Source organism: Styela clava, chromosome 4, assembly GCF_964204865.1.
Source record: "Styela clava chromosome 4, kaStyClav1.hap1.2, whole genome shotgun sequence".
Taxonomy (NCBI): Eukaryota; Metazoa; Chordata; class Ascidiacea; order Stolidobranchia; family Styelidae; genus Styela; species Styela clava.
In genome coordinates this window covers 11,284,393-11,300,849 of record NC_135253.1, presented here as the reverse complement: position 1 = coordinate 11,300,849, position 16,457 = coordinate 11,284,393, and the positions used below count along the sequence as shown (strand labels likewise).

At 37.9% G+C, this 16,457-nt stretch overlaps 3 protein-coding genes across 4 annotated transcripts; 2 read left to right on the top strand and 1 right to left on the bottom strand.

The window, feature by feature from the left end:
- Positions 1–53: 53 nt before the first annotated feature.
- Positions 54–2,342, bottom strand: LOC120325734 (stomatin-like protein 1). The gene is made up of 2 exons (XM_078111513.1): positions 2,325–2,342; positions 54–2,256 (listed from the first exon to the last, which is right to left on the bottom strand). Exon 2 carries the CDS (start codon positions 2,163–2,165, stop codon positions 966–968), a length of 1,200 nt encoding a protein of 399 aa, XP_077967639.1. The 5' UTR covers positions 2,166–2,256; positions 2,325–2,342; the 3' UTR covers positions 54–965.
- Positions 2,343–4,647: 2,305 nt separating this feature from the next.
- On the top strand, positions 4,648–7,343 carry LOC120326849 (uncharacterized). Its single transcript, XM_039393203.2, has 5 exons — positions 4,648–5,793; positions 5,860–5,918; positions 6,044–6,165; positions 6,615–6,830; positions 7,240–7,343. Exons 2-4 carry the CDS (start codon positions 5,860–5,862, stop codon positions 6,812–6,814), a joined length of 381 nt encoding a protein of 126 aa, XP_039249137.1. The 5' UTR covers positions 4,648–5,793; the 3' UTR covers positions 6,815–6,830; positions 7,240–7,343.
- A 2,223-nt stretch (positions 7,344–9,566) lies between these two features.
- On the top strand, positions 9,567–15,743 carry LOC144422150 (uncharacterized). 2 transcript variants are annotated; one of them, XM_078111996.1, is made up of 5 exons: positions 9,567–11,092; positions 11,159–11,217; positions 11,338–11,459; positions 14,775–14,990; positions 15,409–15,743. In XM_078111996.1, exons 2-4 carry the CDS (start codon positions 11,159–11,161, stop codon positions 14,972–14,974), a joined length of 381 nt encoding a protein of 126 aa, XP_077968122.1. In that variant the 5' UTR covers positions 9,567–11,092; the 3' UTR covers positions 14,975–14,990; positions 15,409–15,743. The 2 variants fall into 2 exon arrangements, with proteins under 2 accessions (XP_077968122.1, XP_077968121.1); XM_078111995.1 differs by having other exon boundaries at positions 11,081–11,217.
- The last annotated feature ends 714 nt before the right edge of the window (positions 15,744–16,457 follow it).

Genomic DNA, 16,457 nt, shown 5'->3' with positions numbered 1-16,457 from the left:
CGAATAATGTGCAAATAGTAACAAGGGTTAATTAGATGTTCACAATCAAAAACCTAAAAATGTATTAAAAAAGTAGGTTACTAAAGTACAAACATACCTTGTACTAGAAATGCAGTCAATAAATCAATAACAACAAAATGAAGTTTCAATGACATTTAGGATAGCACAGTATATACATGAAAATACTTTTCAAAAAAATCTGAAATTTTGTTTGCTTATGGAGAAACGATTGCCCAACAACAAATGCATAACTACTTGAAAAATTAGGGTTGAGATAATGTGAAACCAAGTGTCAAGTGACAAATTAATAAAGATCAATAGATATTTATTACCATATTAATCATTGAACAAATTTTCGAAAAATAGTCATACAAAACAATGGAAATATTGGATCTCAGAGTTATTATTATCATTAATTAATGTAATTTTTGAAGATTAATGAAAGCATAAAATGCTTGATAGATATAAAACAAGATCTTTTGGAAATAATATTGACTGAGATTGATGAAATATCAGACAGCAACAGTTAGCTATATTAGATTATCCATAATCCATATTATCATACACTCCTTATTGTATTTCATTAATATAATAAATTGAAACAATATAAGAACTTGCAAGAAATAGTTTAGAAAAAAGTAAAATTAATATGAAAAACTGACAGTTCATTAACAAGTGCAAAATTCTGATTTAAAGAATAATACAAATCGGTTAATTTGATATTCGAACTACCAAAAATGTATTTGAAATTGCAACATTTCTAATATCGAAGAAAAACTACATGCAGAAACCTAATCTAAACCCTATCTGATACTCGTTTTTTTTTTTACAGACAAGCTACAGGAGTTGTGACTTGGTTGTATGTTCTACCGTATTTCCACTCTTTAATTAGGCAAAATACAGCCATCACAAATGAAAGTAATTTAACATTTTTTGATAATTTTGTATTATCAACAAACGGCTATTTATATTTTGAGATGATTCACAAGTTCTTCCAGTCTCATTGCAGTTTTGATATCACCTTCTAACTTTAAATTCCCACTATTATAGGCAGAAAATGCTCCTATTTTTCCAGACAAAAGTTTATGTAACGTACTGAAGCTGAGAATCAAAGTTGCGTCAGGTGTACCAACAGGAAGTCTACCTTTGCCACAACTTCCTCCTCCAATCTTCAAGTCGATAAAATAATAATTTCCATTATCAGTAAGTTTAATCTCAAATGCAGCATCAACATTATAAAGCATATCTTCATCAATAACACTCCCAGCAGCATTGATTAGATCACCTGCCTCTTTTTCTATATCAACCACTGGTATATTTGTAGATGTCTCACTGACTTTATTCATACTGGCATATTGTTGGTTTAAACCACCAGCTCCAGCAAAACCTAAAAGCTGCTGCGTCATGCCCATTACATCACCGCCTCCCCCGAATCCAGATTTTAATTTATCGAGAAATCCAGTTTGTTGCACAGGCGGGGAGACTTCTGCAACTGGTTGAGACAATTCTACTCTTCCGATTTCGAGCCCCCAATCACGAGCAACTTCATTAATCTCAGTTTGAATGTCATAATTGTAACGAGATCCACTTGACATCACCTCTGAAAAAAGCTTTTTGCTCAGGATTTTTGACATAGCTGATTGTGCCATTGTTCTGATGGAGTGATTCATATCTTTTAAACTATTGTTTGCACGCAAAGGATTTTGCACACGAAAATGAACAACACTACCAATTAAAATTAATCCGCCATCAGAAGTACAAACTCTGGTTGGTGGAACATTGAAAGCCTTGGTACGTAAATCTACTTTGTTCCACCGATCAATGCAAGGAAGAATAAGAACAATGCCAGGCCCTTTGAGTGGCAATAGATGTCCAATCCTGTAAACGACTATTCTTTCATATTGGTGTACCATCTTAAAGCAAACGATTGCTGAAAATGGCAAAGTTATTATAAAAAGAAAATATGCAAAAAACTGGACTGCACCAGTGCATATGGTAACCCACCATGGATGAGAGGGATTCATATACTGAAATTCTGGTTCCATATCAATAGACACAGCACTATATTTAGTCCCAGATGAAGCAGATTTCCCAGTGTTTGAAAAAGTGAATGTTGAACGAAAGTCTAATCCAGGACCTTTTCTCAAAGGTTCATATGTATACATGCTTTTCGTCGTTTTCGAAGGTGATTTGATTTTATATTTGTAGACAGAAATCACTGCACAGTTACACTAATAGAGCTATAGACAGATAGAACTGTAGAAGGAGAGGGAGAGTTTATTTCATTTGTCAAACCAGAAGAAGCACAATTCATGCGTACATACCTATATAGGTATATAATTCATCGTTGCTCTGAGGTTGAAGATCGTAGTAAATAGAAGTCGTAATACTGGCTGGCGTAAAATCGTAGATAGGTCGAAGATAACTAGTTCTTAGATAAGTGGATGAAACTGGGCCGCTGTTATCTTTTATCCTTTATCTCCGAACTCACGCCTATATTATCTGCGATTTATCTTATTGGTACGAACGCAAGATAAGAGATATTAAAATAAGAAAAAGCTTACTACTAACATTGAAAAATAAATGAACAAAATTTGGGTAAAAAGGCTGAAACATTGAAGAAAAAAGACATGGCGAGTTAGCGCTCTCTCTCTCGAAGTCGATCAACAAATAAAAAGAAAATAGACCTGGCGAGTTAGCCCTCTCTCTCTCCCGTAGTCGCGATGTCGATCAACAAATATAAAGAAAATAGGCATGGCGAGTTAGCTCTCTCTCTCGCATCCAACGGCTGTTTAGAATAAAATGAGACTGCCGGTAGCGAAATAAAACTTTGTAACTAACTAGGTTAGAATAGATTGTATACTGTTGATTTAGTGCTCACAAAATCAATTAATATAGTGATATATTTAGCATGCTTAGATGAAAATGATAAGTTGAGAAAGAAGTGAGGAGCTCAAAAGGAATGTGGAAAATCGAAAGCAAATGGACTAAAGGTCTCTAACTGATTCAAATAGCGAAACAAGCGACAAAAACGAAGGCGAGGAAACTATCAACTCTTCAAGCAACCAACGAACGAGAAGGAATGCGTGAATATGTCAACACGTTGTTGTAAGAAACGTCGGCATTGTGTCGTCATAATTTCGGGGCTAGCCCCGATGATTTAGTAAAAGAAACAGAAAACAAACGAGACAAACGCGGCGAGTGGAAGATAAAAGAGAGAATACGATATACAATGAGCAACCGGGGCAAAATCGGCGTCGCCCCGTCGACGTTCGGCGAAGGCTTTGCGAGCGAAAAATGAACCATGTCGGGAGAACATGGCTAGTGTAGACAGTCTGTGCAACCGATATTGAGGTATTTTTCGAATATTTTTTATTATACCGAAAAAACAATCGGGGCATTGCCCCGGTTGGCACTATTGACGCGCCGCCACTGTGTGTAACAGGTTAGGGTTAGGCGATAATTTTTTTCCAATTTCCCTTATTTTAGTCCTATTATCAGTTCGAAGACTAGCCAAGAGCCTCCCGTGGTATTTATACCTAAAATTATGGCCTAACCCTAACTTAGTACACATATTACATTCCGATGTCCGCCATCTTGGTTCGCTTCGGGAGCCCCCAAACAACAACATAATAATAATACGATATATAGGTCCAATAAGTTAGGAATAGTAACACGATATACAGCTTGCCCCTACTTCATCTGGCTGCCAAACAGAAACCCACAACAATTGAGAAATACGTGACGTTCCACGTATTTGCTAAATCACAGAGCTTGTGGCGGAATTTTATTGTTGCATGCCGCTGTGCACTTGTATTGTATTTATTCGCATAGAGCTGTGGTTCTCAACCTGTCGTACGCGTACCACTAGTGTTACGCGGGAGCTTTTCAAGTGGTACGCCAGCAGATTTGAAATATTGCAACAATTAACCTTTTAGTTGGCTAAAATATACCGGCAACGCTTTGTCTTCCTTACTGTATGAATTCGCTGAACAGCGTTTATGGAAGTCCCCAAGCATTAGTTTCCTTGTATATATCCGTAACTATAACCAATCAGCAATAAGTCAACAATGACGCAACACGTAACAATTGCAATTTCTTCACTCAGCCGCTCAGACACTTCTGTCGCTCAAGCAGATATTCAAGCATGGTTGCAAACATTGCCTCGTTTTTGTAGTTTCGAGTTTTGTCAGATTTCAGTTGTGATTCAAGAAAATAATAGTGAATTGATTGACCTAATTGTCATTATGTCTTCTGCGAAGCTTTACCATAGTTGCAGTGATCGAAATTGAATCTCGCAAATGCTGCGATAGACAAGGCCAAACTTAGCTATATCAGTAGGGGAAGGTGGGGCACGTTGGGAAATGGGGCACAGTGGAAAATCAGCTCTCACACAAATACTATATTCAGAATCCGGTCCGCGGTTTGATGTTTCAATCCAGCCTTTTCAACGTGACAAATCACCGTCTGATATCTTTCAGCTATAGTCCACTGTGAAATATATATAACGTTAGCGTGTGGATGGGCCTTCCGAATTTCGCCGTGGGATGATCTGAAGATATTTGTTGATTATGGGGAACAATGGACCGGGGTTCAGTGGGACCGGGGTTTGGTGAAACATCTGAAATATTTCGGTTGAACATTGATTTTAAAAATCTTAAATTTTCAAATTTGAGGTCTCCCTGTTCTTTAGACGAGTATGCTGGTTGATTGCTTATTTTAGGGCATACTTCGTTGAATTTTAACAGAATGTGTGCTCCAGGGTCTGTCCGAATGTGCCCCACAAGTGGGGTACAGTGGGACACTTGACAAACGCTTTTCAAAGCATTTTTGTGGTAAGATGTGTGTCGCAAAGAAATTTATTAGTCGCTGAATAAAAACTACATTTACCCCTCTCTGCATTAATCCCGCAAAGTCATATGAATGTGCAGAATAAAGGGCTCAAAATATGAAAAAGAAAAAAAGTGTCCCAACCTTTCCCCTACCTGCAAACGGCACATGGTTGATTAATTTTGGTAAAAATTAGGGTTTTAAACACGCAAACCAATTATATGCGCAAACCCACCAAAACACTCAGAATAAGCATAAAGTTTGCAATAGTAAAGTATAAGAGTAATTTTTTCCGGGGTCAATGGTCGGGAAAACGTCCATAACGCTGGTGCGCTATCGTTCCTTGTCTTTAGAGATCGCCCTCGCTCGCTATACCTTAATAAATGAAGCGATATGGTCGTGTTTTTGTTTGTAGCATTTTAATGCTGTGGTAAAATAAAGGGGTGTAATAGGTAGCACAATATTTGTGTTGCATTTGGGCATATGTTTGGATGCAGGTTGGTTTCTATATGTACATAACATATGTATATCGTCCACATTATGAAACAAGAACACGGCGTCACGATTATGCAAAAAAGGCCATAGTCATGCACGCAACTGACTTGACAACTTGGAAAATAGACATTTTTAACAATTGGGACTGGTTTGGAAATAAATGTGAGATGCATCACAGCAACATTCTATTTTTATGACATTGGTTAGATTATATAACGCCGAATCTTTCATATGATTGGTTCAAAATGTTTTGCAATTCACAACGTGACCATGTTGTCATAATTTAAGGTTGTCATAAAAAAAAATTAAAGGCAAATGCACCATATGGTATCTGAAGAGTTTAATTGGCAGGATCGGAATTCGTTGGCCAAGCATTTATACTCCGTAAAGGCATCTATAAAAGCAGAATGAGCATAAGACAACCCATCATTTTATTCGTCATTTGAAGAGAACAACACTCTTTTCAAGGTAAGACAATTTGTCTAAACTTGTATGTATTTGCATGAAGCTAATAACTTTTCTGATATTTTACAGATGAATTGGAAATTTCTGTTCGTCGTCCTTGTATTGGCGATGCTCTTGGCCGAGAGCCAGTAAGTTTTTTTTTCTATTTGGCAGTCCAATCCAAAGTGTAAATCACAGTTTCTATAAACATATTTTTGCTTCCATTTGCAATACGTTTAAATGATGTATCCACATTGTAACTTTTTATTGATAGGTCGTACAGATTCAAAAAACGTGGTCGTCGGGGTGGATGGCGCAGAAGGATTCGACGTTGGAGAAGAAGATTTGGTCGCTGGCGCCGGCGTTTCCGATTCAGGAGACGACACGATGAAGATGGTAAATATATCGATGAAATTTTACTTCACTGAATCCTTCTTTTAAACACAGTCCCAAAAAGTAACCATAGGCAGAAATTTCACTTCGAAGGGATATTTATGAATTTGACTTCTGATCGCCAGATGTGGTTTTCTAGATGTCTTGGTTTTTTCGCATTGAATGCATTTCGTGCAGAACAACCCATTATTTCGATATCTGATTTTCAAAATTTTTCCATGTCTACCACCTCCCCCAATATGCAATAATATATATGTGTACGCTATATCTTGAAATAAACAAATACCGGTCATTTTAAGCTATAATAAGTACACCACTCATATTGTCTGACTAGAAGACTTCTTCGAGCAAATTTCCGTTTCGCATGACACAAATGCTATATTTGAAGAACGTATAATGTATTATATGCGCTCATAAAATTGTAGTTACAATTTTGCGAAATTTTCTTTCAGCTGCCCTTGTAACAACCCAACAACAACAAGCAAAGACCAGAGAAGACGCGATTGACGAGTTGAAATCGTTCATGGAGGACGAACCAGAAGTTGCCAATGACATGTTGATGCTTCTTGCAGAGTATATGAACGATGATGATGAGGGTGATGAGATGGACGGAGATGATTACTCGGAGGAGGATCCGGAATACGATGAATAAATGCATGCCTAAAATGGTAATCTAATTATATACGATTCACTCCCGTTTATAAATTTAACAATTTATTGAAATGTACCGTGTTAGTGTGGAAACGACTGTTTTCTTTATTGCTTTGGGCATTTCTTCAAACCCCCTGGAAAGTACGTATCCTTAACGATAAGACCACATCAATTATTATCTAAATCGTATAAATAATGTAGACAGATCCAAATGAGTAAAGTTTGTATATTTGACGTGATAGTCAAAACACAATGGTCATTCCCCAAAATGGCAACGATATTCACAAGGAAATTCACAAAAATCGATGCCAGCAATCCATTTGCAAACCATGTCAAACTCAAAACAGTGCATAACTATTGACCCGTCATTTCAGTTCCTGCACAGATATTACTAAAGCAATAGGTATTTTCAAACTTTATTTTTAGATTTCTTCTGTTCGACTTTTATCACACCCGGAATAAGGAAATATCAACTACAATAATTTTAAATTTGAGATCTAAAATCGAAATAAATTCAATAGTAGCATATATATATACCATTATTTATTCTTTTGATCAGCAGTGTTCAATTTGTACGCTGGGTGAGGGGAATAGAACAAGTTATTGAAATTCAGGTAGTCTATATATACTGAAAAGTACGCACACCAATTTTTTTCAATCCCATAAAATCGCGCAAATCGAAGGGAAAAGTTATATATCGATCTAACGACTGAAATATATGAAAACTTTCGTCTACAAATAGGGATTCTTTTTGCTCAATTTATGATTTTATAAATTTGTAATGACTTTATAAAGTTTGAATCTTCAACATCGGTAGGTTAAGGTCTAATAAGTAATTCTAGTGCACCACATGCGGTAATTCCACGATAGACTAAATTACAATAGACTACTGTGGAGCACCATTGGTTGGTTGTAAAGATGTAGCGCCGCGTCACCCAGACAGCGGGCTGACTTTTAGCAACTATGTTCCTCTATGTGAGGCACAAAACGTTCTAGTTGCACTTTCAAAAAAAAATTTGACACGTAACGCTAATGAAGACAAATTCCTTTTTTCGAAACACCACAAAAGAGTTTACAGCACAGACTTTTCCGCTGTAATGCAACTTAGCTAATTAACACGAGGCGGCATTTTTTTTTTTGACTCGGAGTGTTCGCGTGCGTAATATATAAATTCTCTGTAATTGTTTTGCTTGTGCGAAAAGTGTTAAAAAAGGTGTTCTGTTATCTTTTTACTGTGTTTTTATTGAAATACCCACGATTGCACTGCATGAAGACGATTTTTGTGATAAGGGGCCCTAACCTACATACCAGCAGGTAAATTACGCCCTTCTATTTACCCGGGTAGCAATAACGTTTGCGTGCAAGCAATAGCAAAAAAAGTTTTAAATTACAATGGATACGCAGAGTGTCATGACAAATTGTTATTTATGAAGAGATCTAACGCTATGTTGTTTAATTACGCTATAACGTACACCGACATCCACGTAGAACAGCTAAACTGGGCAAGTAGCTCAGGACGAGGAAGAGAGATATGCATACATTCACTTACACGACTTAGGTTGGCTTTGTGATTCTAATTACCTCATGGGACACAACGCAACACATTATGTGAAAGAGGCATGGCAATATACATCCCCGTGGTATTTTGAAGTCGAAATGCTTCTTTCGGCGGATTCTCTAATCTTTTTTCTTATTTTACTTTCACGACCCTGGAGCCTAATGTAGCATGATGAGATCATGTTTCAGATAATATTGCGCTTAATTTTCTTTGTTCATTATGATTATCGTCCACCCCCTGATTGATTGATATTCAGAACTCTTCACTGTTTTTGACACAATGCAGATACGAATATGATTTCGAAAATTGCTAGAACATGAGTAGACTAGGCCGGCCTCTTTCCTAAGGTCTTTTTAGGTTTGTGTTTTACGTAATTCAAACCCGCAATGAATATGGCACGACACTTTTGCTTAATCGGCAACAGGCGTAGATTGCCTAAAGTTTGTACGGTCACCATCCATATGCCGTGCTTATTACCGCGTGACATGACGAACGATCGGCCATCACACGAAAATTCATTCTGATTCCAATTATGCGCCCGGGTTGTGGGTGGTGTGGCATCCTGTGGTGAGCCTTAGTACCAGTATGAACACAAATGAAAGAATACATGCTCACTAGTTCTAAGCGATAAAAAAATATATATTGATAGTCGATTTTTGTATGTGCCGTGTTTCATCTAACTTGGGTTGCGCGATATTTCGTTTCAATATATACAACTATTATCAAACCATACCCGACATCAATCCGAGCGTGAATGAAGATATTTTCAAAACCAGTCATATGTGAAAATTGTCTTAGAAATAGTTTCTAAATTACCAACTACAAATAGTTCAGGGTTTTTAGTGCACAGCTTGGATTATACGACTTGGTCTCGCGTAATCAAAACAGCCCTTAGATATGTTGAAATTATGTACTATGTGAACGGAAGTTATTCGCTTATTCCGTGAGGTGAGTCAGGTATGAGATCAGGTATGAAATAAGGTTTCGTTTGCTCTCCTGATACAATAATCGGTTTTTGTCCGTTTTTATCAATTATTTTCATCGTCTGTTATGGCGAATTCAACATATATTACAGTTCGGAACGGAACGTGCATTACCAATATCCAACCTTTCCCCACCATGTCGGGTGCAATTACTCAACTGTTTTGGGCACTCTTTGGTTTATTTGAACTTAACAGCATGTCACCGGACGGAAAGCACACATATACGAAATTTGTAGGTGAGCCATAAAGTGATATATACTTCAAAGGAATGTAGCCTACTTAACTCAGTAGGGATTTGAATCGAGAATACAAATATTTTTGTTTAACATAACCTAATTCACCATAATGGGTACGAGTAGGGTCGATCTCAGATCGTTATCACAGGATTAAAGATGTTTGGGTTATCAATTTCAAGATTCAATCAATTTATATTCAAGCAAATGAGCGATGCTCAAATATATGGACACGAAAGCCAAAACGAATTAGTACTGGTATAAATTATTTACAGTACCGGTACCATATATTTCCCGTCTTCGACTGACCACGAAAGCGCAACCATTGAGGGTGCGGAACAGCATAAGGTACGCAATTTTCTACTTTCGCCGACGTCATCGCACAAAAATTCACAGTGAAAAATGAATCCCATGGACTCATGGAGCACGCAGATATTTTTTAATTGAAGAAAAGTAATGACCTAGAGACCCAAACAATCGTTAACCACATAAATATTTAAAGCAATTGATCCAGTATTCCTTAAGAAAAGCGATTTTTTTACAACAACAACTAGAAAAAGAAAAATACAAATAACAATAAAACGATCTATAGATCCACTTCGTTTCCAATGAGTTAGGAATAGTAACACGAAACACAGCTTGCCCCTTCTTCATCTGTCTGCCAAACAGAAACCCACGAACCCAGAAACGTTCCACGTATTTGCTAAATCACAGAGCTTGTGTCGGAATTTTATTGTTGCATGCCGCTGTGCACTTTTCACATAGAGTCTACTCTATGGCATAGACTAGTTGATGAGTACCAGCAGTGTTATGTTACCAGCACTGCTGTGTTATGATACACCTGCCAATCGACTGAACAATTCCATGCTAACCAAATGCCTATAATTCGTATAGCTAAATTGAGGTTATATCTCAAGCGGGATATATTGAACTTATTTTCCTATATATATTGAGAATATATTGACGAAGTTAAATTTTTATTGTAGCATTTTTAATGCTGTGGTGAAATAAAGGGGTGTAATAGGTAGCACAATATTTGTGTTGCATTTGGACAGATGTTTGGAAGCAGGTTGGTTTCTATATATACATATGTCTGTCGTCCACATTATGTAACAAGAACCCGGCGTCACAATTATGCAAAAAAAGCTATAGTCATGCACGCAACTGACTTGACAACTTGGAAAATAAATATTTTTAACAATTGGGACTGATTTGGAAATAAATGTGAGATGCATCATAGCAACATTCTATTTTTATGACATTGATTAGATTATATAACGCGGAATCTTTCATATGATTGGTTCAAAATGTTTTGCAATCCACAACGTGACCATGTTGTCATTCAAAGGCAAATGTACCATATGGTATCTGAAGAGTTTAATTGGCAGGATCAGACTTCGTTGGCCGAACATTTATACTCCGTAAAGGCATCTATAAAAGCAGAATGAGCATAAGACAACCCATTATTTTATTCTTTATTTGAAAAGAACAACGCCATTTTCAAGGTAAGACAATTTGTCTAAACTTGTATGTATTTGCATGAAGCTAATAACTTTTCTGATATTTTACAGATGAATTGGAAATTTCTGTTCGTCGTCCTTGTATTGGCGATGCTCTTGGCCGAGAGTCAGTAGGTTTTATTTTCTATTTGGCAGTCCAAAGTGTAAATCACAGTTTCTATAAACCTATTTTTGCTTCCATCTACAATAAGTTTAAATGATGTTTCCACACTGTAACATTTTATTGATAGGTCGTACAGATTCAAAAAACGTGGTCGTCGGAGTGGATGGCGCAGAAGGATTCGACGTTGGAGAGAAAGACTTAGTCGCTGGCGTTATCGATCCAAGAGAAGAAGACGACACGACGAAGATGGTAAATATATCGATGAAATTTTACTTCACTGCATCCTTCTTTTGAACACAGCCCTAAAAAGTAACCATATGCATAAATTTCACTTCGAAGGGATATTTATGAATTTGACTTCTTATCGCCAGATGTGGGTTTCTAGATGTCTTGGTTTTTTTTGCATTGAATGCATTTCGTGCAGAACAACCCATTATTCCGAGATCTGATTCTCGAAATTTTCCCATGTCTACCACCTCCCCCAATATGCAATAATATGTGTGTGCTAAATCTTGAAATAAACAAATATCGGCCATTTAAGCTATAATAAGTACACCGCTCATATTGTCTGACTAGGAGACTTCTTCGAGCAAATTTCCGTTTCGCATGACACAAACTCTATATTTGAAGAACGCAGTAGCGGCGCGTGGTCATTTTGACAACCGGGGCAAGCTACTGCGGGACCAAGTCACCCCCATCTACGGGGACAGGATGAGCGCTGTAAGTTCTCCCATCATTTTAGGAGTATAAAAACCATTCCATCGGTAACAACCAATCGGCAAAAGCGACAATTTTTAACGATAAGAAAGTGTCTTTAAAACCGGTCCAAGTCAAGGGATTAATAAATATAGACATAGTTTATTTTGAAACCTCTTTCAAAAGGTAAGGCAATGTTTACCCAGATAAATACAATGACATATTAACAGAAACTTCGGGAAAGCAGACAAAACCTAAAAATAAGGTTTAAAACGTTACTATGAAGAAAGGAAAGGTAATGCAAAGATAAGGACATGCGTCGCTCACTCATAGATATATATGCTGCTAGACTTCTACTGCTTGAACATATATGCAACACGCCGCGGTTTCTTGGAAGCAAAATGCTCAATAACGCGCTGATTAAAGTCATGCATCCCAGAAATAACGTCTCTGTGAATGGATAAAACAGCCAAGGAATTTAATCTATCTTGCTTCATGGTGTTTCTGAGATACGTTTTAATACGCTTCAGCGTGCTGAATGTTCGCTCTGCGTCGGCGGAAGAAATAGGCGTCGTCAAAATGATGTCCAGAAATTTTGCAGACGCCGCAAAGGTAGTTACTAGAGTGTTATCTATGAGGAACCCATAGAGCGCGCAAGTTGATGTGATGTTCAAAAAAGTTTGATTGGTGTATATACATCGCAATTCATTTTCCAATTTACCCACGTTTATCATGGGGTAAAATTTGGAGACAGTAGCCAACAAATGGATGGGAAATTGACGTGCAAATTTTGAAAAAGTCTGAAATACACGACTGCACAGACGCTCCATCCATTAGCCTTGACTGCAATGCGCCGTATAAAACATCCACGTGATAGAATATTGTGGAGAAAAAGGCGAGAAAAAATGAAAACTCACCATCTTCTAGCAGACGCTTTAGACCTGCCGCCTCCCTCACGGAGCGTTCGTCCCAAACCGGTGAGCTCTGCCATTGAAACACTCAATGAGCTCAGACCTAATTTCGGACACGCCCTGCACCACGCGTGATTGAAAGTTCCAACGTGTTGGTGCACAGGCTGGGAGACGGCGGCTACATATCTGGCAAAGGAGGTCAGAGCGCTTCGGCGAAACGGAAAAAAATGAAGAAAACCCCGAAACATTTGCAAAAAATATACGGACGAGAGGGGTATCAAGAAACATATTTTTAATAACGAGGTTAAATTGGTGTGCATAACAATGTAAAAAATGCGCATGAGGAAAATCTTCTTTTATATAAACTTGAACACCATGTTTCAACCCACTCATGACTGCCACGCCGTCATAAGTTTGAGCAATCAATTTTGACTTCGCGTTGTAAGGCTGTAACACTTCTTTCAGTACAGCCGATATCCCGCAAGCCGTGCGATCAACGATTGGTACAAAGCTGTGAAATCTCTCGGTAGGTTTACCATCTTTCACAAACCGAAAAATCACAGCCAGTTGGGAAACGCACGTGATTTCAGGTGTCTCGTCAGACTGAATCTAAAGGAACTGGCAATTCTCAATTTCCAGAGCCAAATGTTGTAAATAAATGTTATACATTGAGTCGAGCAAATCATTTTGGATATCCTTAGATGTCCCTTTCGAAACAATTGCGGCATCAAGATGATCTCTCAATACTGTATCTAGGGATGCGGTGTATTCCATCATATCCAAAAATACCCCTCTATTAGTAGAGCCAGCCCGTTCATGATGCCCACGGAGGGACAGCTCGTGACAACCAATGAACTTCAAAACATCTCTCAATCGACCGAGAACATGGCGGTTTTTCTCGGCGTTTTGGTTGTGCCGACGAATAGAAACCGCGCGTCCTTCATCCAACTGTGCTGCAATATTAACATTTCCGAATGTTCGGTATTTTACTGCATTGTCCAGATGCTCCATAGAAGATTGATGATCCCTGGCACGCTCGGAAAGATGTTTAAGATCTCTAAAACCAAATTTACACCAACGTGAGTCACGGGCGGTAGCAAAAAGTAGGCAATAAAAACAAAAAAGTGCATTTTTGTCCTCGCTGTAACACAACCATTCGTGTTTTGTTATACCAAGTTTCTGCGCAGAATGTACGCCGACGCTTTCCTCCGTCATGGGATTGTTCCAGTGAACAATTTTTGGTTGATAAGGCCCAAGACGTTGTACCTCTAATTTTTGTTCCAGCAGCAGCTGTGAAAACGGAGTGCGAAGTAGTGCATCAACCTTATTCATTATGAGGTCTAAGGCTAAGAAATGCGAAGCCGGAAAGAAGTGAGGAGCTCAAAAGGAATGTGGAAAATCGAAAGCAAATGGACTAAAGGTCTCTAACTGATTCAAATAGCGAAACAAGCGACAAAAACGAAGGCGAGGAAACTATCAACTCTTCAAGCAACCAACGAACGAGAAGGAATGCGTGAATATGTCAACACGTTGTTGTAAGAAACGTCGGCATTGTGTCTTCATAAGTTCGGGGCTAGCCCCGATCGGCCCCGATGATTTAGTAAAAGAAACAGAAAACAAACGAGACAAACGCGGCGAGTGGAAGATAAAAGAGAGAATACTATATACAATGAGCAACCGGGGCAAAATCGGCGTCGCCGCGTCGACGTTCGGCGAAGGCTTTGCGAGCGAAAAATGAACCATGTCGGGAGAATATGGCTAGTGTAGACAGTCTGTGCAACCGATATTGAGGTATTTTTCGAATATTTTTTATTATACCGAAAAAACAACCGGGGCATTGCCCCGGTTGGCCCTATTGACGCGCCGCCACTGGAAGAACGTATAATGTATCATATTAACTGCTCTATTTTATGCAATCATGGAACTGTAGTTAACATTTTGCAAAATTTTCTTCCAGCTGCCCTTGTAACAATCCAACAACAACAAGCAAAGACCAGAGCAGACGCGATTGGCGAGTTGAAATCGTTCATGGAGGACGAACCAGAAGTTGCCAATGACATGTTGATGCTTCTTGCAGAGTATATGAACGATGATGATGAGGGTGATGAGATGGACGGAGATGATTACTCGGAGGAGGATCCGGAATACGATGAATAAATGCATACCTAAAAGGGTAATCTAATTATCTACGATTCACTCCCGTTTATAAGTTTAAACATTTATTGAAATGCACCGTGTTAGTGTGGAAACGACTGTTTTCTTTATTGCTTTGGGCATTTCTTCAAACCCCCTGGAAAGTACGTAACCTTACCGATAAGACCACATCAATTATTATCTAAATCGTATAAATAATGCAGACAGATCCAAATGAGTTAAGTTTGTATATTTGACGTGATTTATGGAAGCATAAAAACACAATAGTCATTCCCCAAAATGGCAACGATATTCACAAGGAAATTCACAAAAATTGATGCTAGCAATCCATTTGCAAACCATGTCAGACTCACAACAGTGCATAACTATTGACCCGTCATTTCAATTCTTGCACACATATTACTAAAACAATAGTTATTCTCAAACTTTATTTTTAGATTTCTTCTGTTCGACTTTTATCACACCCGGAATAAGGAAATATCAACTACAATAATATTAAATTTGAGATCTAAAATCGAAATAAATTCAATAGTAGCATATATATATAAACCATTATTCATTCATTTGATCAGCAGTGTTCAATTTGTATGCTGGATGAGGGGGAATAGAACAAGTTATTGAAATTCAGGTATACTGAAACGTGGGCACACCAATTTTTTTCAATCCCATAAAATCGCGCAAATCGAAGGGAAAAGTTATATATCGATCTAACGACTGAAATATAGGAAAATGTTCGTCTACAAATAGGGCTCTTTTTGCTCAATTTGTGATTTTATAAATTTGTAATGACTTTATAAAGTTTGAATCTTCAACATCGGTAGTTTAAGATCTAATAAGTATTTCTAGTGCACCCCATGCAGTAATTCCACGATAGACTAAATTGCATTAGGCTACTGAGTAGCACAATTGGTTGGTTGTAAAGATGTAGCGCCGCGTCTCCCAGACAGCGGGCCGCCTTGTAGCAGCTATGTTCCTCGTGAGGCACAAAACGTTCTAGTTGCACTTTCAAAAAAATTTTGACACATAAGGCTAATGAAAACAAATTCTTCTTTTTCAAAACACCACAAAAGATTTTACAGCACACACTTTTCCGCTGTAATGCAACTTAGCTAACAAGAGGCGACATTTTTTTGACTTGGAGTGTTTGCGTGAGTAATATATAAATTCTCTGTAATTGTTTTGATTGTTCAGTAAAAAAGTGATCTGATATCTTTTTACTATGTTTTTATTGAAATACCCACGATTGCACAGCATAAAGACGATTTTTGATAAGGGGCCCTAGTCTACCTACCTGCAGGTAAACTTGGCCCTTCTGTCTGTTATCTATCCGGGCCACAGTAACGTTTGCGTGTAAGCAGAGTGTGTCATGAAAAATTGTTATTTATGAAGAGATCTTACGCTATGTTGTTTAATTACGCTATAACGTACGCCGACACCCACGTAGAACAGCTAAACTGGGCAAGTAGCTCAGAACGAGGAAGAGAGA